The sequence below is a fragment of the Rhinopithecus roxellana genome, chromosome 20 (assembly GCF_007565055.1).
Source record: "Rhinopithecus roxellana isolate Shanxi Qingling chromosome 20, ASM756505v1, whole genome shotgun sequence".
In the NCBI taxonomy this organism is placed as follows: Eukaryota; Metazoa; Chordata; class Mammalia; order Primates; family Cercopithecidae; genus Rhinopithecus; species Rhinopithecus roxellana.
In genome coordinates this window covers 24041867-24069375 of record NC_044568.1, presented here as the reverse complement: position 1 = coordinate 24069375, position 27509 = coordinate 24041867, and the positions used below count along the sequence as shown (strand labels likewise).

The window sequence follows — 27509 nt, the reverse complement described above, 5'->3', positions numbered from 1 at the left end:
ATAGGTTTGTGATATTTGCAAATATTGGTCTCATACTTTGTTATTTTGGTTCTTCAGTTTCATACATATTTTGACTAGAACATCTGAAACTAGGAGTTGTTTCCTTTAAATAAAGGAGTTGGCCATTAATTTTCGATCACATTTATTTTAATGAAAACTAACTTTTATTTTTAGGGGTATCTAACTATCAAGTTGAAGAAGATACAGGAAAGTTGAAGTCTTGTCTCACTGGCTTCCTTCAGGAATATGGTTTATCTGTAATGGTGAAAGATGATTATGTCCATGAATTGTGAGTATTTTTTAGGGTATCTAGGAGATGATTCCACACCTGTCATAAGGCTAATCAAAATTCATGTCTCTGTGATCTCTAGTTGCCGATATGGAGCTGCTGAGCCACATACCATTGCTGCGTTCTTGGGGGGTGAGTTCCATATATGAGAAGGCTCACCTGTTGTTACATAGTACAGTTACTATTTTAATACGAAATTGTGTCGTCTAGCTATTTTAATTAGGGAGGTCAGTGAAGCAGGATGTTATATTTCTTTTTTTTTTTTGAGACACAGTCTCACTGTTTTGCCCAGGTTGGAGTGTATTGATGCCATCATAGCTCGCTGCAACCTCAACTCCTGGGCTCAAGTGATCTCTCGCCTCTGCCTCCTGAATAGCTGGGACTACAGGCATGTGCCAGCGAGTCTGGCTAATTTTTCAATTTTTTGTAGAGACAGGGCTCCACTATGTTGCCCAGGTTAGGATACTTATTCAGTTGCCTCTATACTGGTCTCCCTGCCTTCCATCTCTCCCACTGCCATCCAACTTAAACTCCTTAAGAGTCATTAATCCTTCTAAAGCATAGCTCTGATTGTGTCCTTTTACGAACCGTCTGCCCCACCAATACACACACACTCTACGACAGTCCTTCAAGCAAGTCCAGGGACCTTGGCTTGATGTTAAAAATCCCTGTGTTTTAGTTCCACTCAGCCTTTCTAGCCTTGATTTTATCATATTACTTGCTTTCCCCGCAGGCATGCCCTTTGATTTCCTGCTCCTAGATCTTTGCTCCTCTGGACCTATTTGCCTTAAAAATATGTTTTTCTGCATGTCCAAAACCTACATGTTCCACAAGACCGAACTCAAAAATGACGTGTCTTTCATAGAAGCTCCCTTACTTCCCTCCCTCACTCTACTTCCCCCTTGTCTTAGTCACTTTGGGCTTAGTAACAGAATATCATAGACTTATAAACAACAAAAATTTGTCACAGAGTTCTGGAGGCTAGAAGTCTGGGATCAGGGTGCCAGCATGGTCAGGTCTGGTGAGTGCCCATTTCCTGGTTCATAGACAGCTCTCTCTTCTGTATTCTCACATAGTGAAAAAAAAAAAAAAATGGCAAGAGAAGTCTCTGGGGTTTCTTATTAGGGCACTAAACCTATATTCATGAAGGTTCTACGCTCTTGACCTAATCACCTACCAAAGGCCCTATCCTCATACAATTACACTGGGGGTTAGGATTTCAACATGAATTTGAGGGGGAAACGAACCATTCAGTCTGTAACACCCCTCAAAAAAATATTACTCTTCTGTCTGTGATCTCCTATAGACTGAGCTATTAGCTTGTGGCATTTTCCTTCTAGATGTTGAATGTTTTAAAGGCAGACTTAGGTTTGATTAATATTTGAAGTGTTCAAAATGTGAATGAATCATATAGACCTAAGAAAACGATTTTCTAAGCAAATCCAAAATAAAGCTTGATTCAGAATAATTTATTTTAAACTAAAACCAAGTAGTCTCTTGTGCCAAAATAGCAAAGTTAACTGCCAATTCACAGAAAAGGGCAAATTATTATTTATTCAGATTCAGTCCAGAATCTAAGAAGAGGTATAGCCGGATAGATGGACTGGATGACTTGCCAATAGCAGAAAAAAGTATAAATTGAAGGTTTTTTGTGTTTTTGTTTTTGTTTTTTACTTCTATGCATTCTGTAATCATTTTGCACAGTGCCATTATATCCCTTCACTTCCTTCAGGTTTTATTCAAATGCTGTCTTCTCTGTGATGCCATCCCTGACTCCCCTATTTAAAAGATGAACCCCTCCTCTTGTATTTATATCCCCCTTATTTGCTTTTTCTCCTTAGCACCTATGGTCAGTTGACATACTACACATTCTATTTATTTGTAAATTATCTCTCTCTTGCTGCTAAAAAGTAGCATGAGGGTAAGTGGATCTTTCTGTCTTTTTCTTACTGTAACCCTACTGCCTAGAACAGTATTTGGTGCACAGTAGTCTCAAATTCTATGCAGTTGGCCGAGTGCAGTGGCTAATGCTTGTAAGGCCTCCGTTTTGGGAGGCTGAGGTGGGCGCATCACTTCAGGTTAGGAGTTCGAAACCAGCCTGGCCAACATGGTGAAACCCCATCTCTACTAAAAATGCAAAAATAAATAGCCAGGTGTGGTGGCAGGTGCCTGTAATCCCAGCTACTCAGGAGGCTGAGGCAAGAGAAGCATTTGAACCTGGGAGGAAGAGGTTGCAGTGAGCCAAGATCACACCACTGCACTCCAGCCTGGGCGACAGAGTGAGACTCGTCTAAAAAAAAAAAGGAAAAATTCTATCCAGTCCATGAATATTTGGGAGAGAGGAATGTTCAGGTTATAGAAGATGCACAACTTTTTTTCTTAGTAGTTTTTTTGTTTTGAGTAAATATAGCAGTCTGGCGATATTTAGTATAGATCCTTCCTAAATTACAAATGCATTCAGAACAAATATACCTTTCTCCTTTTTTATTATAAAACAGATACAAGGTAAAATTCAAATGCAGCAGTAGGGTGTCCTTTGAGAATCTTTTATGCCTGTGTGTATTCTTTAAAGTTTGGTCAACCACACTACTGCTTAGATTTCCTTTAATAACAAAAAGAATTACAGGCTTTTATGTTGATATGACTCAGTAAGCTAAATGCATCTGTTTTGGGTCACTTTCAAACACCTTTGCTTTTGAAAAGGAAAGGTTTCTTTACAGAATTGAGTATTTTTATATAACTCTTGAAGTTCACTCTCTTCAGAAATTTGCTTTTCTCCTTTTTCCTTTCAGGAGCTGCTGCTCAAGAGGTCATCAAAATAATCACCAAACAATTTGTAATTTTTAATAATACTTACATTTACAGTGGCATGTCACAAACTTCAGCAACTTTCCAGTTGTAGAGTAAGCACCTTAGGTGGTGTGTTAATGATTGAAACTGTAATTGCCTTCGGGTTGTGCTTTAGTCTGTAAAATTCTAAAGGAGAGCTGCTAAATTGTTTTCTTAATAAACATTTTTCTCATTTGTAATAATGTAGTCTTGTGCTTTGTGGGGAGGGGAAAGGAGACAGTCATTTTCCTAGAAAATGAATCCTATCCATTTCTCATTGAGCATCAATACTGACCTGCTATTTCAAAGTTACTTATCATAGATTATCCTTGTGTTTTATTAGAGATAGTTAAAAAAATTTTTTTTCTTACCATCTTCAATAATGAATTTAAGCCATGTGCAGATGTTAGCTATGGACATTTTAGGACCATCATCATTTGTTAAAACGAATAGAATTTAAAAAGAAATTATTTCTGGATATGTAGTTTTCCCAGAAAACAAGACCATCCCCTTGTATGTAGTATTATCTTAAAGTTTTGGCTGCCTAACCTACTTCTTGAAATTTTATGGGGTCGGCCGGGCGCGGTGGCTCAAGCTTATAATCCCAGCACTTTGGGAGGCTGAGACGAGGGGATCACGAGGTCAGGAGATCGAAACCATCCTGGCCTACACGGTGAAACCCCGTCTCTACTAAAAAATACAAAAAACTAGCCAGGCGAGGTGGCGGGCGCCTGTAGGCCCAGCTACTCGGGAGGCTGAGGCAGGAGAATGGCGTCAACCCGGGAGGCGGAGCTTGCAGTGAGCTGAGATCCGGTCACTGCACTCCAGCCTGGGTGACAGAGCGAGACTCCGTCTCAAAAAAAAAAAAAAAAAAATTTTGTGGGGTCATTCCACTCATATATGCTCTGAAATTTAGTCACATGGGACTAATAGCATTCACCAGCATTTTAGAGGGCAAAAAAAGGAAGTAGTAGATGCAAACGGAGTGGAAATCCAGAATCCAGAAGTAGGGGCAGTGCCCGGTTTTTGACTTGATGTATTAATACTTAGGGCTGAGGAACGTGGTCCGTGGTTCATGACTCTTAATATCTAAGGCCACTAACCTGCTGCAGCAGTCTCTGAGGCCAGCGTCTCCTGAGAACCTGTTAGATATACTAGGGTACCTCACAGGGACTTGGTTTTCCAGACCCTAATGTGTCAGCCATTCTTTGGCTGTTCTTCACTGTATCGGGGACCTTCCCCTCGCCTTCATCGCCTAGCAGTCCCATGGGCTGCATTTTACGGCGGAAGAGGCAAGGGACAGGCCTAGGCCTCGGCCCCACTCTGATCCTTTGGTCCGAGTGCAGATAAGTCCACCTGGACTGAACTCCGGAAGTCCCCCGGTGAGGTGGCGGCCTGGCTGCCTTGGTGGGGCTGCGGTGACCATTAGCGAGGTGCCCAGCAAAAGGGAGGACGCACAGCGCACAGCACAGATGCCAGGTGGAAGGGAGGTGGGGGCTTCGCCGCCCCGTGCCTCGCGTTTACTGTCCCATAGCGAGGCCTCGTCAACCACATGCACAGTCCCCTAATTTTGGGGCTAATGCTCCTCTGAGGTAAAAACCCTAAAAACCGGGGGCGGTAAGATTACATTTCTCTTTCAAATTGTAGCTTTCTTAAAAATCTTGCATCCTGGACAGGGGCCACCCTATTGCCCTAGGCAACCTGGGGCACCCGCGGAAGCGTTAAGGCTCCGTGCAGGGGCGGTGGGCGTGCCGGCCGGAAGTCCCTCCCACGGACGTGGGCCTGGGACTGCTGGGCGGGAAACCCTAGCGGGCGTCGTGGCAGGTGGGCGGTGATGAAGAAAGGGCGGAAGCCTCCGCTTGAGGGTATTCGCCAAGGCCTCCGCTCCCGCGTGTTGGGCCCAGCCCTGCCTTACTGCGCTTGGAAACTCCGTATGTTGGCGCCTGTAGAAGGCGGGTTGGGCCGGCCAGGATGTCTTACCGTCCCGTCAGGCCCTTCTTAGCTCACGTGAGGAGAAGGGTCGAGTTGGGGGAACGGGGCCTTTATGAGCAGGTGCCAGGCCCCAGCTGTTGTCCCCACAGCCTTTGGCGGGAAGAGACAGTTATCACGAACCATTTAGAGGCGTGTAGAGCCTGGCAGTATTAGCCCCTATTTCACTTCTGACTCCCCAGGCGCCTCCCGTGGTGACTTTGATGTGTGGAGAGGGTGGGACCCACCGTTGAGGTCGTTTCTCAGAGCCAGGGCCGGGCTGCATGTCCCACAGCACCTGAGCGGGGAGGGCCTGCTGAGCGGGCTGATGGCTCTCGAGCGGCCCGCGCCGCTCACCAGTGCCCTGCTCCCGCGCAGGACTCCCGCGAGCCGTGGTCAGAGAGGAGCCTGGAGGGGCCACCTAAGCTCTGCACAAGGAATTCCTCCAACTCTGTAGGTGAGTCGGCCGCGGGCTGAATGGGCAGGAAGCCGGACGGGGTGAGCGCTCCCGCCTTGGAAAGGTTACGTGTCTGTTACCTGTGGAACCCGGGAGGAGGCCTTGAGGATTTATGCTCTGGGCTCGGGGGGATCCTATTGCAGAGCCGGCTGACTCCGGATACCCACAGTGCGTTTTCTGGGACCTGAATGACTGTTCTCTTGACCCGTTTAAACGATCGAAAACAAATTTGCCCTTTCTCTCGTGCGTCTTCTTTAGAGGGTATTTTCGCTGTATATAATTACAAGCTGGGTATCAGCTGACAACAATTTAGTGGTGGGATTATCAGCTCTGCCAGCCTTACACAGAAAGATGCCATTTATCTTTCTGATATATTGGGATAATATTTCGATTTCAAAAAGGTTTCTTGGCCTGGTGTGGTGGCAGTCGCCTGTAATCCCAGCTACTCGGGAGGCTGAGGCAGGAGAGTCGCTTGAACCCAGGAGGCGAAGGTTGCAGTGAGCCAAGATGGCGCCACTGCACTCCAGCCTGGGCGACACAGCCAGACTGTCTCAAAAAATTTTTTTTCTTTCTTTTTATTTATTTATTTAGAGACAGGGTCTCCCTCCATCATCCAGGTTGGAGTGCAGTGGCATTATGTCGGCTCACTGTAACCTTCATCTCCTGGGCTCAAGGGATCATCCCACTTCAGCCTCCCAAATAGCTGGGATTACAGGTGCGTGACCACGCCCAGCTACTTTTTGTACTTTTCCTTGGTAGAGATGGGGTTTTACAATGTTGGCCAGGCTGGTCTCCAACTCCTGGCCTGAAGTCTTCCGCCCACCTCGGCCTCCCAAACTGCTGGGATTACAGGCGCGAGCCACCACGCCCAGCCCCTCAAAAGCTTTTGGTATACATTTTGTAAATCAAGTAAACGAGTAATATTCAGCTACTTTTCTTATTGCAATTTGGATTTGAGTTTACTGTTTTGCGGAGTGGGCTGAGTGAAACGTGTAAGTGGGAGAGGTTCTCTCTGTCATCCAGAAAAAAATCCTTTTTTTCCTGTGAGAATACAGTAAAGAATTTTGAAATCTTGTTTGTGACAGTACATATATTCACTAAATTACTAAAAGCACTTCATAATCTGCTTTATATGGCAGATGCTTTTGTTCTTGAGAATATGCTTGTTTATAATTTTAAATATAATTTTGTGATTATCAATCCCTTGAAAGTTATAACTTATCCTTTGCTATGGGTGTTTGTAAGCACTTCTCAAGTAAATAGATGACTTGTATTAATGCTACCAAGTACTTGGCAAACTCTTTTTATGCAAAGTAACCATTTATAAGAAGAAAGTATAAAAACAAAGGGAGAAAAGAGTGTGAGTGGTCAGTTTTAATTTCAAAGCATTTAGGTTTAAAAGTTATACATTACGCCTCATAGGCCAGGCATGGTGGCTCAGCCTGTAACCCCAACACTTTTGGAGGCTGAGGCGGGTGGATCACCTGAGGTCAGGAGTTCGAGACCAGCCTGGCCAACATCGTGAAACCCTGTCTCTACTAAAATTACAAAAATTAGCCGGGCGTGGTGGTGCGTGCCTGTAATTCCAGCAATTCCAGCCACTCAGGAGGCAGAGACAGGAGAATTGCTTGAACCCGGGAGGTGGAGGTTGCAGTGAGCTGAGATCACACCACTGCACTCCAGCCTGGGCAACAGAGTGAGACTCTGTCTGGAAAAAAAAAAAAAAAATTATACATACCCCTCTTAAAAATTATATTAAAAGCAGAATAGATTGGATAATTAAAATTAAGGATATAGTCCTTAAAGTTGTCCATGAAACAAAAACATCCATATATGATAACAGTTTTCCATTTTCTGAAGAGTTCATTTTTTTTAAATCTAGTAATCTTTTCCAAATCTTAACCCATTTGTTGAAAAGCAATATGTATTTATGTACAGGAGACAGTATAAGAGTGGTTAAGAGTGTAAGCCCTGGCCTGATTTTCTTGGTTCCTGTTTTAACTCTGGCACTTACTAGCAATTTGAAGTTAGTCAAATTATTTGCCCTCTCCTCATGTATCTTCATCCTTATAATTCCCTCATAAGGTTATCATGGAGACGAAAAAGAATATTCATAAGGTGTAAAGAACAGAGTCTAGCTTCAATAGGCATTTACTGAATTTTAAAAGCTGTTATTATTATAAAAATTGTGAAAAATAGAAAATAGTGGGATAAAACCCATAGAACCACCAACTAAAGACAAGTGTTAATATGTCATCTTTCTAGCCAGTCTTATTTTATGTTTACCTCTAATTTGGATCATACTGTAGATTAAATTGAGTCTTGCTATTTTTGGTTAACTTTGTAACATAAGCATTCTTCTTTGCTATTGAACATTTCTAGTAAATGTGAATATTCTTGTAATAATATCCTATCTTGTGGACTTATACCTACTTCTATTTTAATGTAATATTTAGGTTAAAAAATGGGCCAAGCATGGTGACTCATGCCTCTAATCTCAGCACTTTGGGAGGCCAAGACGGGAGGATCTCTTGAAGCCAGGAATTCAAGACGAGACTGGGCAACACAGCAAAACCCCTGCCTCTACAAAAATATTTAAAAATTAGCTGGGTGTGGTGTTGTGTGCCTGTAGACTCACCTACTCGGAATGCTGAGGCAGGAGGATCACTTGAGCCTAGGAGTTTGAAGCTGCAGTGAGCCAAGATCATGCCACTGCACTACAGCCTGGGTGACAGATTGAGACCCTGTCTTAAAAAAAAAAAAAAAAAAAAGGCAAAAATAATATACCTGTACATTTGTATAGTACTTTATAAAAGATTTTTACATTTGTTATTTCTTTAAACATTTCTTTGTGCTTAAGAATTTTTTTTTTTCTTTTTGAGACAAGGCCTTGCTCTATAAATGGATAATTGGATATCTCTCTTTAACAACATAGTGTTGGAATAAATAAGAATTTTAGAGTTCTGTGAATCGTGATTTGTTGCTCTAAGTTAACTTGGCTCTGAGGCATTTTTTCTAACTAATCAGTTTAGCATTTTAAAGTAGGGTATGTGAGAGGTCATACCAGAGTTGCCAGTTATTTTAAAAATGGTTCTAGGCTGGGCATGGCGGCTCAAGTGTGTAATCCCAGCACTTTGAGAGACTGAGGTGGGTGGATTGCTTGAGTTCAGGAGACCAGCCTGGACAGCATAGTGAGATGCCATCTCACTATACCATGTCAAAAATAAACATGGGTTGTTAATTTAGTATTTAGCTTGTGAAGAGAAAGGCCAATCTAAAGTGTATGTGTGTGTGTTTTATAAACCTCTCATAGGTAAGAGGAGTCCCTAATCTGAAACTATGAGATGAAGATTTCCATGAAGAAAATAAGAAAGTGGGGGCTGGGTGTGGGAGCTCACACCTGTAAACTCAGCACTTTGGGAGGCTGAGATGTGTGGATTGCTTGAGACCAGGAGTTTGTGACTAGCCTGGGCAACATGGCGAAACCCCATCTCTACAAAATTAGCCAAGTGTGGTGGCACGTGCCTGTAGTTTCAGCTACTCTGGAAGCTGACGTGGGAGGATCACCTGAGCCTGGGAGGTCAAGGCTGCAGTAAATCGTTATCAAGCCACTGCACTCCAGCCTGGGCGTCAGAGTGAGACCCTGCTGTCTCAAAAAAAAAAAAAAAAGAAGGGAATGGGACCAGTTAAGAGGTCCAGTTAGATCCAGTCACCCATTCATTTGCTTAATAAAATTTCTTGAATGCGTATAGTGCTTAAAAATGCCAGATATGTTTGTTTATGTTTTTAAATGTAATTATTGTAACAACTCTGTGAAATAGGAATATCATTTCTGTTTTACAGATGAGGATACAGAGCCTCAAAGAATTTAATCAACCTGCTTGATAGCACACATCTAATAAGTTGCAGATTCAACTTATTAACTAAATTAATTAAATTTAATTATTATTTTAAAAGTTGTAATTCCCTGGTCTTTTGGCTTCAGGAAAACAATTTTTCCCACCCATTTGTGCTTATATCTTTGCTGTTCTCAAACATTGATTTAAGTTGAGAAAATACCTTTATCTTATAGACGAAATATAAGGAAAAAGAATATAGACAAGCATGGAAAGTGAAGACACAAAGAAAACACAAGGTGAGAAATTGATGAATCATATATCTGCAATTAGTTTTGTATTGGTAGGATGTACTGTAGATTATTTGACAGGATTCAGGAAGTGAAAGAATCATTCAGCCATTTACATAAATATTGAGCACTACTTTGTGCCTGTCACATAATTTCTGGCTTCAGGAAACTGACATTCTAATGGGAAAAGACATATTGACAATTAGAATTTCACGTGATAGTTGATTTAATGTCAGTGTATACAAGAATAATGGGAACCTGAGAGGACCACCATCAAAGGATGCCTGAAGGTACGGATTTCAGAATTGTTCCCAGAAAGATGGAAACTGAATCCATGGGCATGGAGGAGGTTAACCAGGGAGAAAAGGATGGAGAATAGTGTTCATTAATACACACTGTCATATAAGGTTTTAGCTGAGGAAGAGAGCCCCTAAAAAAAGTCTGAGAAAAACATTTCAAAAAGGTGGAAAGAGAGTCAGGAGTGTGGTATCTTTGAAATAGAACCTTAAGAGAATGCTTCATGAGAAAGAGGTTGCTTAAGAGCCTAAAATGTCAAATGTCACAGCTGAGGACTGAATTTTCCACTGCATTTTGCATTTAGGATGTGATATGTTAACGGTAAACTTAATAGATTTTAACCAGATTGCAGTCTGTTTATATTTGAGTGGAAAATTAAGATCTGAAGACACACAGTATGAATTGCTTACTCTTTAAGAGCTTGACTAAAGATATATGATCAGCCAGGTGTAGTGGCTCACTCCTATCATTCCAGCACTTTGGGAGGTCAAAGTGGGGGTCACTTGAGCCCAGGAGTTTGAGTCCAAACCGGGCAACACAGTGAGACCTCATCTCTACAAAAACAATTAAAAATTAACTAGGCGTGGTGGTACACACTTGTAGTGCCAGCTACTTGGGAGGCTGAGGTGGGAGGATCACTTCAGCCTGGGAGGTCAAGGCTACAGTGAACCATGATCGCACCACTGCACTTAAGCCTTGGTGACAGAGCAAGACCCTTTTATTCATTCATAAATAAATAAATAGTAAGATATACGGCAGTAGCTAGAGGAAAGTTGTAATGTCAAGAAAGTGTTATAAAAGACAGGAGAATTTCTGAAGAGGGAACGGAGATTCTGGAGAGGGAGAAGTTGAAAACTGGAGAGATAAGAGATAACTGTTGGTGATTCCCCTCTCAAACCATTTATAAAACCTCTAACTTCAGTCCCACATCTCACTCTCTTCCATTTTAAGTCTTTAGGTTGCTCCCAGAAGTAGACTGTGAGATAAAGATTTGAGTGCAAGTACCTTTTTTCAGAAAGTGATCCCAGGAAACACTAGCTGGAAAGTGGGGAAATGAGACAGGAGAAAGAAGACAGAGAATATGTTATCAAATAAGTTATTATTATGGGTAACTGGAGCTTAAGCCCACTGGGAAACTCTGTGAGCCAGTTTAGAGTCATGTCCCTGAGAGTCATCCCAGCCAAGGGGTGAAGAGTATTTATCTATCAGCTCCCATCAGTCAATTGTTTTTTTTTTTTTTTTTTTTTTTTTGAGACGGAGTCTCGCTCTGTCGCCCAGGCTGGAGTGCAGTGGCCGGATCTCAGCTCACTGCAAGCTCCGCCTCCCGGGTTTACGCCATTCTCTCGCCTCAGCCTCCCGAGTAGCTGGGACTACAGGCGCCCGCCATCTCGCCCGGCTAATTTTTTTGTATTTTTTTAGTAGAGACGGGGTTTCACCGTGTTAGCCAGGATGGTCTCGATCTCCTGACCTCGTGATCCGCCCGTCTCGGCCTCCCAAAGTGCTGGGATTACAGGCTTGAGCCACCGCGCCCGGCCCCATCAGTCAATTGTTTAGCAACAGGGTGAAGTGGTATCTAATTGTGGTTTTGATTTGCATTTGCCTAATGACCAGTGAATGTTGAGCATCTTTTCATATACTTATTGGCAATCTATCTTCTTTGGACAGATGTCTATTTAAATCCATTCCGCACTTTAGATTGTGATTTTAGTATTACGTTTTAAGAATTCTTTATCTGTTCTGAACACAAGCCCCCTATTTATTTGGATAACAGATTTTCAGATATTTTTTTTCTAGACTGGGCTGTTGTTCTGTGTTCTCGATAGTGTCTTTCGAGGTATAAAGGTTTACAATTTTAAGTCCAGTTTATCAAATTTTCTTTGATTGCTTGTGTTTTTTGTATTCACTTCAGTATTTGCTTGTTTATTTTATTCAGGAGTTACTGAAGGAACTAGGTTATTTTGCCTAGAGAAGATAAAAACCAAGGTGAAATATGATAGTTGTGATGTCAGGAGATGCTTTGGCTGGGAAGGGAAGGGTTATGACAGGAGATATCAAAAGTATGAGAAAGGCATACAGAAGGGAATGGAGGAGTATGTAAAGAAGTTTCTTGCAGACCAGGCGTGGTGGCTCACGCTTGTAATCCCAGCACTTCGGGAGGCCGAGGCGGGAGGATGGCTTGAGCTCATGAGTTCGAAACCAGCCTGGGCAACATGGCAAAACCCCGTTTATACAAAAACTACAAAAATTAGCCAGGCGTGGTTAATTTTGTATTCCTGGCTACTCAGGAGGCTGAGGTGGGAGGATCCCTTGAGCCCAGGAGGTTGAGGCTGCAGTGCCCTGTGGTTGCACCACTTCACTCCAGCCTGAGCAATAGAGTAAGACCCTGTCTCAAAAGAAAATAAAAGTCTCTTGTATCCTACCTGCATTGTGCCTAGAACTGAAAATCATTATGCTCCATCACAGATTTTCAGCATGTTGTTGATGTGGCTTATTGGTATCCATAGAGTCAAACTTACCTTCTTATGGTGTCTGTTAGTGTACAAAATGATAAATAAATATTTGCTATTGCTAAAAACATCTTAGTGATAACCTTTGTACTGTGGTTTTCACTAACAAATTTTGTCATGAATTATTTCATTGAAACAAATTGACATTTGAATTTCTTTCAAGAGTGAGACTATGGGCCGAGCGCGGTGGCTCACGCCTGTAATTCCAGCACTTTGGGAGACCGAGGTGGGCGGATCACGAGGTCAGGAGATCGAGACCATCCTGGCTAATACGGTGAAACCCCCGTCTCTACTAAAAATACAAAAAATTAGCCGGGCGTGGTGGCGAGCGCCTGTAATCCCAGCCACTGGGAGGCTGAGGCAGGAGAATGGCATGAACCCAGGAGGTGGAGCTTGCAGTGAGCCCAGATCGTACCACTGCACTCCTGCCTGGGCAACAGGGCGAGACTCCGTCTCAAAAAAAAAAAAAAAGAGTGAGACTATGGCCAGGCGCAGTAGCTCATGCCTATAATCCCAATGCTTTGGGAGGCCAAGGCAGGTGGATTGCCTGAGCTCAGGAGTTCGAAACCACCCTGGGCAACATGGTGAAACCCTGTCTCTACTAAAATACAAAAAAATTAGCCGGGTGTTGTGGTGCGCACCTGTAATCCCAGCTACTTGGGAGGCTGAGGTGGGAGAATTGCTTGAACCTGGGAGGCAGAGGTTGCAGTGAGCCAAGATTGTGCCACTGCACTCCAGCTTGGGTGACAGAGTGAGACTCCATCTCAAAAAAAAAAAAAAAAAACCAGGCTGGGTGCAGTGGCTCATGCCTGTAATCCCAGCATTTTGGGAGGCCAAAGCAGGTGCATCATGTGAGGTCAGGAGTTTGAGACCAGCCTGGCCAACATGGTGAAATCCCATCTCTCCTAAAAATACAAAAAATTAGCCGGGCATGGTGGTGGGCACCTGTAATCCCAGCTATTCCGGAATCTGAGGCAGGAGAATCACTTGAACCTAGGAGGCGGTGGTTGCAGTGAGCCGAGATTGCTCCCCTGCACTCCAGCCTGGGCGAGAAAGCGGGACTCCATCTCAAAAAAAAACCAAAAAACCAACCAAACCTCAAAACAAAGAGTGAGACTAAGTACTATATTGATGGATGATACATCTTAATTTCTCTTAGTGTGCTCCTCTATATTATATCCACCCTTCATCCTATATCTTTCAGAACTCTAACTTTTTTTCATTTTGTTTTTTTTGAGACAGAGTCTTGCTCTTGTTGCCCAGGCTGGAATGCAATGACCCAATCTCGGCTCACTGCAACCTCTGCCTCCTAGGTTCAAGTGATTCTTCTGCCTCAGCCTCCGGAGTAGCTGGGATTACAGGCACCCACCACCACGCCCAGCTAATTTTTGTATTTTTAGTAGAGACGGGGTTTCAGCATGTTGTCCAGGCTGGTCTCGAACTCCTGACCTCAGGTGATCCGCCCGCCTCGGCTTCCCAAAGCGCTGGGATTATAGATGTGAGCCACTGTGTCCAACCTACTACTCTAAATGTACTTCAAGCATTATTTCAAAATCTATATACCATTTGACTTAAATCCTTAAAATCAAGAGAAGAAATTGTTTTTAAGACTATACTAAAGAATTTTATAGGAAAATAGTTGTCTGTTGTTTGCTGTTTAGTTATAAACAAAATGTTTACATTTTGATAAAGCTTGGTATATGTATGCAGCCATGCAACCATCAGCAAAATCAAGATAGTGCATTTATCCTCCTGCTCCTTTGTAATCCCTACCTTCTGTGCTTTCCTAGAGCCTTTTTCCCCAAGCACTCACTAATCTGCCTTCTGTTACTATAGACTATTTGCATTTTTTCTGTACATAGAATCATACAGTATGAATTCTGTTTTATGTGGCCTCTTTCACTCAGCATAATTATTTTGAGATTCATCCGTGTTGTTGCATGCATCTAGAATTCTTTTTTTATTGCTAAGTATTCCATTGTATAGTTATACCATGATTTGCTTATCCATTCATCTGCTGATGGGCATTTTGATTGCTTACACTTCTTAGCTATTATATATAATGGTGCTGTGAACATTTGTATGGACATGTATCTCCCCTTTTTAGGGTAAATACTTAGGAGTGAAATGGCTGAATCAAATGGTAGGTATACGTTAACAGTTTATGAAGCTGCTGATCTGTCTTTCAAAATCTTTGTACCATTTTACATATTCATCAGCAGTATATGAGAGTTCCAGTTCCTTCATGTCCTTGCTAACATATGAAATGATCTGTCATAGATTTTAGTCGTTCAGTGGGCATGTAATGGCATCTCCTTGTGGTTTTAATTTGCATTTCCCTAATGACTAATGATATTGAGAATATTTTCATATTCTTATTTGCCATCTATTTATCTTTTTTGTTAAAGTGTGTTCACATCTTTTGCTGTTTTATCTGGTTGTTGGTTTTTCTGTTGCTGAGCTTTCATAGTTCTTTATATTTTCTAGATATATGTTGTTTTTTTTGAGACTGTCTCACTTTGTCACCCAAGTTAAAGTACAGTGGCACAATCATAGCTCATTGCAGACTCCAACTCCTGGCTCAAGCAGTACTTTTTTGTTGTTGTTGAGACAGAGTCTCACTCTTGTTGCCCAGGCTGGAGTGCAGTGGCCTGATCTCAGCTCACTGCAACCTCTGCCTCCCAGGTTCAAGTGGTTCTCCTGCCTCAGCCTCCCAAGCAGGGGGGGATTATAGGTACCCACCACCCTACTCAGCTAATTTTTATATTTTTAGTAGAGATGGGGTTTTACCATGTTGGCCAGGCTGATCTTAAACTCCTGACTCAGGTGATCTGCCCACCTCAGCCTCCCAAAATACTGGGATTACAGGCATGAGCCAGTGCTTCTGGCCTCAAGCAGTCTTCTACCTCAGCTTCCTGAGTAGATGGGACTATAGGCACATATCACCATGCCAGGCTAATTTTAAGTTTTTTTTTTTTTTTTTTTTTTTTTTGCATAGATAGATCTCACATTGTTGTCCAGGCTGGTCTCAAACTTTTGGCCTCAAGAGATACTACTGCCTCATCCTCCCAAAGTGCTGGGATTACAGATGTGACCCACTGTGCCTGGCCCCATGTTCTTTTTGTTTTTTAATTGACATACAGAATGTACACTAGATGGCTACATGTTCTTTATCAGATATGTTCTTTGCAAAGATTTTCCAGTTTGTGGCTTGTCTTTGCTACGCTTTAGAAGACACTATTAAAACAATGAAGTTTTTAATTTTATGAAGCCTAGTTCATTATTATTTTGTGGGTTTTGCTGTTATTGTAATATCTAGGAAATCTTTGCTTAACCCAAGGTTACAAATATTTTCTCCCATGTTTTCTTTTAAAAGTTTCATAATTGGCCAGGCGCAGTCTCAGGAGACTGAGACAGGAGAATCTCTTGAACCCAGGAGGTGGAGGTTACAGTGAGATGAGATCACGCCACTGCATTCCAGCTTGGGCGACAGAGCAAGACTCCCTCTCAAAAACAAAATTTAAAAAATTCATAGTTTTAGATTTTACGTTTAGATTGCATTCCATTTTGAGTTGATTTTTGTATGTGTTTCGAAGTATGAATTCAAGAGTTTTTGTTGCTGTTGTTTTGAGTATGGATATTCAGTTGTTCTAACACTATTTGTTAGCAATGACTTTGTAAAAACTCATGGGTTTGTGTAGGTTTATTTCTGTACTGTCCTGTTTCATTGATCTTTTTGTCTATGCTGATGGCAGTGCCACACTGTTTTTGTTACTGTAGGGTTTTTGTTTGTTTGTTTGTTTTTAGATAGTGTATCGCTCTATTTGCCAGAGTGGAGGGAGTGCAGCAGTGCAATCTTGGCTCACTGCAACCTCCACCTTCCAGGTTCAAGCGATTCTCCTGCCTCAGCCTCCCGAATAGCTGGGATTACAGGCACGTGCCACCATAACTAGCTAATTTTTGTATTTTTTAGTAGAAATGGGGTTTCACTGTGTTGGCCAGGCTGATCTCAAACTCCTGACCTCAAGTGATCCGCCTGCCTCAGCCTCCCAAAGTGCTGGAATTACAGACGTGAGCCACTGTGCCTGGCCTACTGTAGGTTTTTAAAGTCTTGAAATATGGTAGAGTTAGCCCATTGGCTTTATACTTCTCTTTCAGTGTTGTCTGGCTATGGTAAGGGTTTTGCATTTCCATATGAATTTTGACATCAGCTTGTCAATTTACACACACACACACGCACACACATGTGCGCGCACGCGCGCACGCACACACAGCCTGCTGGGATTACATTGAGTCTATAGACCAATTTGGGAAGAATTTACATCTTAACAATATTTAGTCTTTTGACTCATGAACATGGCATATAATGGCATTTATTTTGGTCATCTTTAATTTCTCTCAGCAGTATTTTTTAGTTTTTGGTGTATGTCTCACCTCTGTTGTCAATTTATCCCTAAGTATTTCAATGCTATATTGTAAATGGGGTGGTTTTTAAAATTTCAATTTCCATTTGTTTATTGCTAGTATATAGAAATACAGTCATGTGCTGCATAATGATGTTTCAGTCAACAACAGACCTCATATAGGACAGTGGTCTTACAAGATTATAATGGAACTGAAAAATTCCTGTCATGTAGTGACATTGTAATATAGTAAGCGCAACACATTACTCACATGTTTGCAGTGATGCTGGTGTAAACAAACCTACCATACTGCCAGTTGTGTAAAACTATAGCAAATCCAGTTATGTGTAGTACATAATACCTGATAATGACTCTGTTACTGGTTTATGTATTTACTACACTATTTATTGTTGTTTTAGAATACACTACTTCTACTTATAAACAAAAATTTTGTAAAATAGCCTCAGGCAGGTCCTTCAGGAGGTATCCCAGAAGAAGGGATTGTTATAAGAGATGGCAGTTCCGTGTGTGTTATTGCCCTGAAGACTTTCCAGTGGGACAAGATGTAGAGGTGAAGGACAGTCATATTGATGATCTTGACTCTGTGTAGGCCTATGCTAATGTGTGTGTTTGTGTCTTAGTTTTAATAAAGTTTTTTTAAAAGATAAAGATAGGCCAGGCATGATGACTCACACCTATAAATAATTCCAGTGGTTTGGGAGGCCAAGATGGGAGGATTGCTTGAGGCCAGGAGTTTGAGACCAGCCTGGGCAACATAGTGAGACCCCCATCTCTGTAAAAAAAAAAAAATTAGCTGGGTGTGGTGAAGTTACAATAGCTAAATTTATTTTACTATTGAAGATATTTTAAAAATAAATTGAGTAGTCTAAATTTACGGTGTTTATGAAGTCTACAGTAGTGTACAATAATGTCCTAGGCTTTCACATTCACTCACCACTCGCTGATGCACCCAAAGCAGCTTCTGGATATACCTTTAAAAAAAATCTGTATTATAGCTTTTCTATGTTTAGATATGTTTAGATATACAAAAATTTGCCATTGTATTACAATTGACTATATTATTTAATATAGTCACATGCTGTGTAGGTTTATAGCCTAGGAGCAATAGCTATACCATACAACCTAGATGTGTAATAAGCTCTACCATCTAGGTTTGTGTAAGTAAAGTCTATGATGTTAATACAATGATGAAATCACCTAATGATGCTTTTCTCAGAATGTATCCCCATCATTAAGCAACATTTGACTGTATAATCTATTTTTATGTATTAAAGAGTTATCTGGAAAACTTAGTTCACTTATTCTAGTAGCTTTCTGTAGATTCCATCAAATTATGTGGCAGATCATGTTGTATGCAAATTCAAATACTTCTTTGCCAATTTGAGTGCCTTTTATTTCTTTTTTCTTACCTGACGGCACTGGCTAGACTCTTTGGGACAATGTTACATAGGAGTGGTGATACGAGCAAACATCTTTGTCTTATACCTGGTTTTAGAGAGAAGATATTCAGTCTTTCCCTGTTAAGTATGATGTTTGCTGTAGGGTTTTCAACTGTAGATGCACTTTGCCAGGTTGAGGAAGTTCCTTTCTATTTCAAATTTGCGAAATATTTTTCTTTAATCAGGAATGCATGTGGGATTTTATCAGATGCTGTTTTTACATCCATTGAGATGACCAAAGGTTTTCCTGTTTAGTTTTGTTACATTGATTTTTTTTCAAATCATAAATCAATCTTGTATTTCTGGGATAAACCCACTTAGTCGTGATGTCTTTTTATTTTAATATATTGTTGGATTCAATTTGCTAAAATTGTTTAGACTTTTTGCATGTATGTTCATGAGGGAAATTGGTCTGTAGTTTTCTTGCTAATGGCTTCTGTTTTGGTGTAAAGGTAATACTAGCCTCAGAATAAGTTGGGAAGTATTCCTTCTCTTAAACTTTTGAAAAAATTTGAGTAGAATTTATATTATTCTTTCCTTAAATGTTTGGTAGAATTTACAAATGAAATCATCTGAACCCAGGGTTTTCTTTGTGGAAAAGTTTTTAACTCTTAATTCAACTTCTTTCATAGATATAGGACTATTCAAGTTGTCTTTTTCCTCTTGGGTGAGTTTTGGTGATGTCATTTTACCTAAGTTGTTGAATCCATAGGTGTGAAATTGTACATAGTACTCCCTTAATATCTTCTGAATATCTGTGGAATGTGGTAATGCCATCTCTCTCATTTCTGATATTGGTAATTTGTGTCTTTACTCCTTTTTTCCTAACTCATCTGGCTAGAAGTTTATCAGTTTTGTTGCTCTTCTCAAAGAACTTCCTCTGTATTTGTTTTCTGTTTCACTGGTTTCAGCTTAGATCTTTATAATTTCCTTTCTTGTACTTATATTGGGTTTAATTTGTTCTTTTTCTAATTTCCTAAGGTGGTAGCTGACGTCGTTGATCTGAGACCTTTCATCCTAAATACTGCTTTCATAGCATCCCACAATTCTCATATGTTGTATTTTCATTTTTATCCACCTTTTTTTCTAAATGACAGATATTTAAACCAGTGTAGCTTTACTTAAAGAGAACAATATTTTGACTTTCTATTCCTATATTTATAAAAAGGGAAACTCAAAGAACTATAAGTTCATTTTAAGTTCTTTTATTTAAAGAACATCTTTAGGCCGGGCACAGTGGCTCACGCCTGTAATCCCAGCACTTTGGGAGGCCGAGACGGGAGGATCACGAGGTCAGGAGATCAAGGCCATCCTGGCTAACACGGTGGAACCCCGTCTCTACTAAAAATACAAAAAATTAGCCGGGCGCGATGGCGGGCGCCTGTAGTCCCAGCTACACAGGAGGCTGAGGCAGGAGAATGGCGTGAACTCGGGAGGCGGAGCTTGCAGTGAGTGGAGATGGCGCCACTGCACTCCAGCCTGGGTGACAGAGTGAGACTCCGACTCAAAAATAAAAAGAACATCTTTAAAAAAATACATGGTTGGCCGGGCGCGGTGGCTCAAGCCTGTAATCCCAGCACTTTGGGAGGCCGAGACGGGCGGATCACGAGGTCAGGAGATCGAGACCATCCTGGCTAACACGGTGAAACCCCGTCTCTACTAAAAATACAAAAACTAGCCGGGCGAGGTGGCGGGCGCCTGTAGTCCCAGCTACTCGGGAGGCTGAGGCAGGAGAATGGCGTCAACCCGGGAGGCGGAGCTTGCAGTGAGCTGAGATCTGGCCACTGCACTCCAGTCCGGGTGACAGAGCGAGACTCCGCCTCAAAAAAAAAAAAAAAAAAAAAAAAAATACATGGTTGTTGGATTATAAAAGTAATACAGGCTGGGCGCGGTGGCTCAAGCCTGTAATCCCAGCACTTTGGGAGGCCGAGACGGGCGGATCATGAGGTCAGGAGATCGAGACCATCCTGGCTAACATGGTGAAACCCTGTCTCTACTAAAAAAATACAAAAAAACTAGCCGGGCGAGGTGGCGGGCGCCTGTAGTCCCAGCTACTCGGGAGGCTGAGGCAGGAGAATGGCGTGAACCCGGGAGGCGGAGCTTGCAGTGAGCTGAGATCCGGCCACTGCACTCTAGCCTGGGCGACAGAGCAAGACTCCGTCTAAAAAAAAAAAAAAAAAAGTAATACATGCCTATTACTTTAAAAGTTGACCATTCCAAAGATATGTATTTAGTAAGTGAAATTTTAATGGTTAGTTTTTGAAATAAACTTTTTGGTTTAAATAATGACATTTTTGTTCTTTAGAAATGAAGACTGACCTGAACTTATTATTGGAGTGTCTAAAGTATCAAATGGACAATGCTTTTTCACAAAAGGAAGCTTTGGTCACTATTCATTCAATTTGTCAACAAAACAGTAAGATATAATAGTGAATTTTTATCTGTGATTCTAGTTCTTTAGTACTATGATATATCAAATAAGCATAGTTCTTTATCTTCCATTCATTTATTCTACATATCATGTTACTGTCTTCATGTGATTTATTTTATCCCTGAAAGGATACTGAAAATAAATATCATTTCTATTTTGTTTTTTTTTTCTGCACATCTTACAGGTAATGCAAGTATTTATTTTCGGGAAATTGGTGGTTTGATGTTTGTAAAAAATCTTGCAAAGTCAAGTGAACATAGCATGGTAAAAGAAGCAGCCTTATATACATTAGGAGCTATTGCAGAAAAAAATGGTAAAATATAAAACTTTATTTCATTATACTTTAAGCATTGTGTTATATTTTAACAGTATACTCAAAACTAATTTTCTTTTCTTTTTTTTTTTTTTTGAGACAGAGTCTGGCTCTGTCGCCCAGGCTGGAGTGCAGTGGCGCGATCTCGGCTCACTGCAAGCTCCGCCTCCCGGGTTTATGCCATTCTCCTGCCTCAGCCTCCCGAGTAGCTGGGACTACAGGCGCCCGCCATCTCGCCCGGCTAATTTTTTGTATTTTTTAGTAGAGACGGGGTTTCACCGGGTTAGCCAGGATGGTCTCGACCTCCTGACCTCGTGATCCGCCCGTCTCGGCCTCCCAAAGTGCTGGGATTACAGGCTTGAGCCACCGCGCCCGGCCATGTTTGGATAATTTTTATCCAGCCTTCCCCCCCTCTCCCTTTCTTTCTCTCTCTCTCCTTCCTTGCTTCCCTTTCTTTTCTTTTCTTTCTTTCTTTTCCTTTCCTTCCTTTCCTTTCCTTTCCTTTCCTTTCCTTTCATTTCATTCCTTTCCTTTCTTTTCTTTTCTTTCATTTCTTCTTTCTCTTTCTCTCTTTTCCCTTCCCCTCCCTCCTCTCCTTCTCCACCCCTCCTTTCCTCTTTCTCCTTCCCCTCCCCTCCCTTTTTTCCTTCCCTTCCCTTTTCCCTGTCCTTTCCTTTCTGTTTCATCTTTCCAGATCAAAGGATGAAGATAACCCACAGCCATGTAATGTGTGGGTATAGAAATTCATATTGGCAAGAACACTTTTCTGCAGTGTATCTAAAATGAGGTTGAATATAAACCATTGGTTTGTCAGACCAACTTTATATTCTGATATTTTTATTTATTAAATATTTCTTCATCAGCCAGGCGCGTGGTGGCTCACACCTATAATCCCAGCACTTTGGGAGGCTGAGGCAGGTGGATCACTTGACCTCAGGAGTTTGAGACCAGCCTGGGCAACATGGTGATACCCCATCTCTACCAAAAATACAAATAATCAGCCGGGCATGGTAGTATGCACCTGTGGTCCCAACTACTTGGGAGGCCGAGGTGAGAGATTACTTGAGCCTGGGAGGTGGAGGTGGCAGTGAGCCAAGATTATGCCACTGCACTCTAACCTGGGCGACAGACCACAGAGTAAGACCCTGTCACAAAAAAAAAAAAAAAAAAAAAAAAAATCACCTTTTAGGAAGCAATCTTTGTGCAAGGCATTGGGGATACAGGGATAAGTCAGATATAATCCTTGAATTTTTTTTTAAAAATTTATTTTTAATGTTTGTGTCTATATAATAGGTGTATATATTTATAGGGTACATGAGATGTTTTGATACAGATATGCAGTGCATAATCACGTCGTGGAGAATGGGGTTTCCATCCACTCAAGCATTTATTCCTTGTGTTACACAAACAATCCAATTATACTGTTTAGTTATTTTAAAGTGTACAATTAAATTATTATTGACTATGGTTACTTTGTTATGCTATCAAATAGTAAGTCTTAGTCATTCTTTCTTCTTTTTTTTTTTTTTTTTGGTACCATACCCACCACCTTCCACTACCCTTCCCAGCCTCTGATAATCATCTATCTCCATGAGTTCAATTGTTTTGATTTTTAGATCCCACAAATAAGTGAGAATGTGTTTGTCTTTCTGTGCCTGGCTTAGTCCTTGCCTTTGAGATAGGGTCTAATAGCTGGTTCTAAGAACTGGATGAAATGTTTATTGTATCTTTATGTCTATATTATTTTTGTAAAATTCTGCTTGTTGCATTAGGACACACACAAAAAAAACTATCAGGTAGTATGATTCTTGAAATGATTTTTATTTCTAGGAAAGTCTCAAAACATATCTCAAATATTGTTTGTCCCTCTGTTTTCTAAAGCAAGTTTCTGAATTTTCTTGAATTGTTTTTCTTGCTATGTTTTGTTACTCATCCTTTAAAGTGTTTTTTTTTTTTTTTTGCTAAATTTTATTTAATTTTTTATTCAGATACGTTTTTTATTGTAAATTCTAGGGGATTTCAGTATGTGTTTTGGAGCCTAGATTAAGTACTTTTGATTAATATACTGCTTCTTTGGTCTGCTAATTGAGTAAGCACATATCAGTTTGTCAGAAATTTTATTGTATGACTAATAAATATCAATTACATGAGATTTGGTTAAGAACCATCCCCAGTTAGGTAATTTTTTATTTTGTTCAGCATATTTTAAAGCATGTTTGTGACAATGCATTGAAATTAAAATTATATTTTATATTTCAGTTTACTGTCAGCAGACTTTGTGTACTTCAGAGTTACTTGAAGACTTAACTTGGTTCTTATCTAATGATTCAAACATAAATTTGAAAAGAATGTCTGTTTATGTTATTTTGGTTCTGGTTTCAAATAATAGTAAGTACATTCTCTTATGAATATTTGAAAACACTAATCAATTGGAACAGCCATTATTAATTTTTTATTTGAGTTCTTATATCCTTTTTTTTTTTTTTTTTTTTTTGGAAACAGAGTCTTGCTCTGGCACCCAGGCTGGAGTGCAGTGGCATGATCTCGGCTCACTGCAACCTCCGCCACCTGGTTCAAGTGATTCTTCTGCCTCAGCCTACTGAGTAGCTGGGATTACAGGCACATGCTATCATGCCCAGCTAATTTTTGGATTTTTTAGTAGAGACAGGGGTTTCACTATGTTGGCCAGACTGGTCTCAAATAGTGCTGGGATTACAGGTGTGAGCCACTGCTCCTGGCCCAGTGTCTTTTTTTAACCTCACCTCTGAGAAATACTAGTTTAAAGAAAAGTGGGTTATTAGCATGTATTTAATCATTCAATACTTATTAATTTTAAGAAATAATAAAGTAATTTATAGTGCTTAGCGTTGAAAGGTAACAGGTTTAAAGAGAAAAAGAGAGGCATTTAATGAATTAGTTTAGTTGATTTTCTGTTGAATTGACCATTTAGTTACAGTGTTTACAGTATAAACCAGTGATGGTTTTTATTTTGGAATAATTTTAGATTTACAGAAAAGTTGCAAAGATAATATGTTCCCATATACTTACTGCTCAGTTATTTTTTAACTTTTTAAAATTTTAATTCTTCAAATTATTAGAAATTTTGTAAGCATTTAAAATGTTTCTAGGCCTGGTGTGGTAGATCATCCCTGTAATCCCAGCATTTTGGGAGGCCAAGGTGGGAGGATACCTTTTTTTGTTTTTGTTTTTGTTTTTTTTTTTTTGAGACAGAGTCTTGCTCTGTCACCCAGGCTGGAGTGCAGTGGCCAGATCTCAGCTCACTGCAAGCTCCGCCTCCCGGGTTTATGCCGTTCTCCTGCCTCAGCCTCCCGAGTAGCTGGGACTACAGGCGCCCACCACCTCGCCCGGCTAGTTTTTTGTATTTTTTTTAGTAGAGACAGGGTTTCACCGAGTTAGCCAGGATGGTCTCGATCTCCTGACCTTGTGATCCGCCCGTCTCGGCCTCCCAAAGTGCTGGGATTACAGGCTTGAGCCACCGCGCCCAGCCATGTGCAAGGATACCTTAAGCCCAGGAGTTTGAAACCAGCCTAGGTAACACAGTGAGACCTTGTCTCTCTACAAAGAAATTAAAAAAAAAAAAGAAAAAGAAAAATTAACTGGGTGTGGTGGCACACACCTGTACTACCAGCTACTTGGGAGGCTGAGGTGGGAGAATTGAGTGAGCTGTGGAGGTTGAGGCTGCAGTGAGCTGTGATCAAGCCACTGCACTCCAACCTGAGTGACAGAGCGAGACCCTGTCTCAAAAAAAAGAAATGCTTCTAGGTAGGCATGGTGGGTCACATCTGTAACCCCAGCACTTGGGGAGGCCAAGGCGGTGTAACCCCTTTCCTGTGTCACCCAGGTCCCAGCACAACAACCATATTCAGTACCAGCAGACTCTCTCATGCCACCCTTCCTGCTAGAGGGGAAATGGTATGGGCATCAATAGAGGGGGACGTCTGGGTGGTTGTAGAGCTCAAGGCCCAAACCCCCAGGGTGTTGGGTGGGGGTGGGGCAGCCTCAGGGAAGCTAGGCATCAGGTTGTATCCTTTGAAGTGGAGGAGTCAAGCCTTACCTTCTTCTGCTAGCAGTGGCTGGTCCCTCACCCCTCTAGTCCTCTGCTATTATTGTTTCCATGGGGTGGGTCACAGACCCAGGCACAATGGTAGTCTGAGCAGGCTCAGGCAATTCAGCTAAGCCTCTTGCCAGAGAGGCCTGAGGAGTCGCCTTCTTGCTAGGTGTGCACTTAAAAAAAAAATGTTTCTAGATTTTGTTTTATTTTGGAAAAACTAGAAAACGTCAAATTTATTTATTTTTCCATTTTGGAACTTACCTTGCTACTGTAACACAGAACCATGATGCAAAGTAAGAGTTTTGTAATTTTTAGAGGAATTTGAATGCAATTAGTCTCTAAGCAGTAGTGATATATTTTTCATAATAATCTTGATTACAGATTTTTATCCACAGTAATTCTATGTTATACTTTGTAATACTTTAAAGTTGTTTAAAACTTATTTATTTATTAAAATAAAACTTCTGTTATTCATTTCTGCAAGACTATTTGTAAATAAAACTCATATTTTTATATGGCTATTTTTTTAAGGGACCGGACAAACACTTGTGAGAGAAACAGGTTGTATTACGGTTCTGTCACGGTTATTCAGGTAAACAAATACAAATTTCTTTTTGTTAATTATTAATTACTTAGGACCTTAACACATTTGTATTAATTTACTTTCTTTTCTTTTTGACCTAATAGGACAGTTATTTCAAAATATGATTTGGATTTGTCAAATAAAAATGTTTTCCAGAGTTATCAGTTGTGGTCTTCAGTGTGTAGTACTCTGTGTGTCTGTGTCAACAATCCTCAAAATGGTAACTATCTGTAATGTTTAAATATAAAAATAAAGATAAAAACAAATGAAAACTGATGTTTTCCAATTGTCATATTAAATCATGATTGATTTTGTGTTCTTTCAGATGAGAATCAAATGTTTTGCTGTTCACTTTTTCCACATGCTAATGAATGGCTAAAAAATTGCATGAAACCTGAGATAATTCGCCCTATTTGCTCATTTATTGGACTCACTCTTGCAAATAACAGTAAGTATTCATTATTTTCTAGGTCATAGTTGAAGAAACATTTCAAGCATAATAAAAACTATTGAATTTATTATTGAATCAATTGAGTCCTTGTAATTTGGGTTATTTTGGATGTATTTAGACTCTTAAAGATAAGAAAATCTTAAAAGTGGATATTTTTAGGAGGATATTGGGAAGATGGTGGTAGCAGCATCGTTTTCTTAATCTCTCCAGATACTCTCATAAAACGGATAAACCAAATAGCAAGACTAAATACCCATAGAGTGTGTTCTCTGATCACAAGGTAATTAAATTAGAAATGAATAAAAACAAAACATCTAGAAAAGCCCCAAATATCTGGTAATTAAACAACTTGTACTGAAATCCATAAGTCAATGCATAAATCATAAGGAAAATTATAAAATGTTTCTAACTGAATAATAATGAAAATACAACATTAGGCCGGGCATGGTGGCTCACGCCTGTAATCCCAGCACTTTGGAAGGCTGAGGCAGGCGGATCACTTGACGTCAGGAGTTCGAGACCAGCCTGAGCAACATGGTGAAACTCCATCTCTACTAAAAATACAGAAATTAGCTGGGCATGGTGGCAACAATTAGCTGGGCTGGTGGCAGACACCTATAATCCAAGCTACTTGGGAGGCTGAGGCAGGAGAATCGCGTGAGCCCAGGAGACAGAAGTTGCAGTGAGCTACAATCGTACCATTACACTTCATCCTGGGCAACAGCAGAATGATACTCTGTCTCAAAAAAAAAAAAAAAAAAAAAAGCCAGATACAGTGGCTCACACCTGTAATACCAGTACTTTGGGAGGCCGAGGCGGGTGGATCACTTGAGGTCAGGAGTTTGAGACCACATGTTGGCCTGACCAACATGTGAAACCTTGTCTCCACTGAAAATACAAAAATTAGATGGGTGCCTGTAATCCCAGCTACTCAGGAGGCGGAGGCAGGAGAATCTCTTGAACCTGGGAGATAGAGATTGCAGTGAGCTGAGATCACGCCACTGCACTCCAGCCTGGGTGACAGAGTGAGACTCCATCTCAAAAAAAAAAAAAAAAAATTAAAAGAAATCTGTGTGATTCTGCAAAACAGTGTTAAGAGGGAAATTTATAGTATTAAGGCTTGTATAAGAAAAGAAGAAAGGTCTCAAGTCAATTATACTAGCTTCTGCCTGGGTGTGGTGGCTCACACCTGTAATCCCAGCACTTTGGGAGTCTGAGGTGGGGGATCACTTGATGTCAGGAGTTCCAGACCAGCCTGGCCAACATGATGAAACCTTGTCTCTACTAAAAATACAAAAACATTAGCCTGGTGTGGTGGTGTGC

At 40.8% G+C, this 27509-nt stretch overlaps 2 protein-coding genes across 5 annotated transcripts in view; both read left to right on the top strand.

Moving 5' to 3' along the window:
* NAE1 (NEDD8 activating enzyme E1 subunit 1) overlaps window positions 1-3318 on the top strand; it is a 29606-nt gene extending 26288 nt beyond the window's left edge. For all 3 annotated transcript variants that reach the window (XM_010355164.2, XM_010355162.2, XM_010355165.2), the window contains 3 exons: window positions 175-289; window positions 372-421; window positions 3082-3318. In XM_010355164.2, coding sequence (XP_010353466.1) covers window positions 175-289; window positions 372-421; window positions 3082-3191 — 275 coding nt within the window. In that variant the 3' untranslated portion in view covers window positions 3192-3318. The remainder of the gene's footprint in view (window positions 1-174; window positions 290-371; window positions 422-3081) is intronic.
* Window positions 3319-4891: 1573 nt separating this feature from the next.
* Window positions 4892-27509, top strand: part of TERB1 (telomere repeat binding bouquet formation protein 1) — a 52863-nt gene continuing 30245 nt past the window's right edge. Inside the window, exons 1-9 of one of the 2 annotated variants that reach the window (XM_030924528.1) lie at window positions 4892-5049; window positions 5465-5543; window positions 9616-9678; window positions 20642-20752; window positions 20952-21080; window positions 23340-23468; window positions 25684-25744; window positions 25840-25955; window positions 26061-26183. In XM_030924528.1, the coding sequence (XP_030780388.1) occupies window positions 9648-9678; window positions 20642-20752; window positions 20952-21080; window positions 23340-23468; window positions 25684-25744; window positions 25840-25955; window positions 26061-26183 (700 nt within the window). In that variant the 5' untranslated portion in view covers window positions 4892-5049; window positions 5465-5543; window positions 9616-9647. Of the gene's footprint in view, window positions 5126-5464; window positions 5544-9615; window positions 9679-20641; window positions 20753-20951; window positions 21081-23339; window positions 23469-25683; window positions 25745-25839; window positions 25956-26060; window positions 26184-27509 lie in introns of both variants that reach the window. The other variant, XM_030924529.1, reaches the window with a different exon arrangement.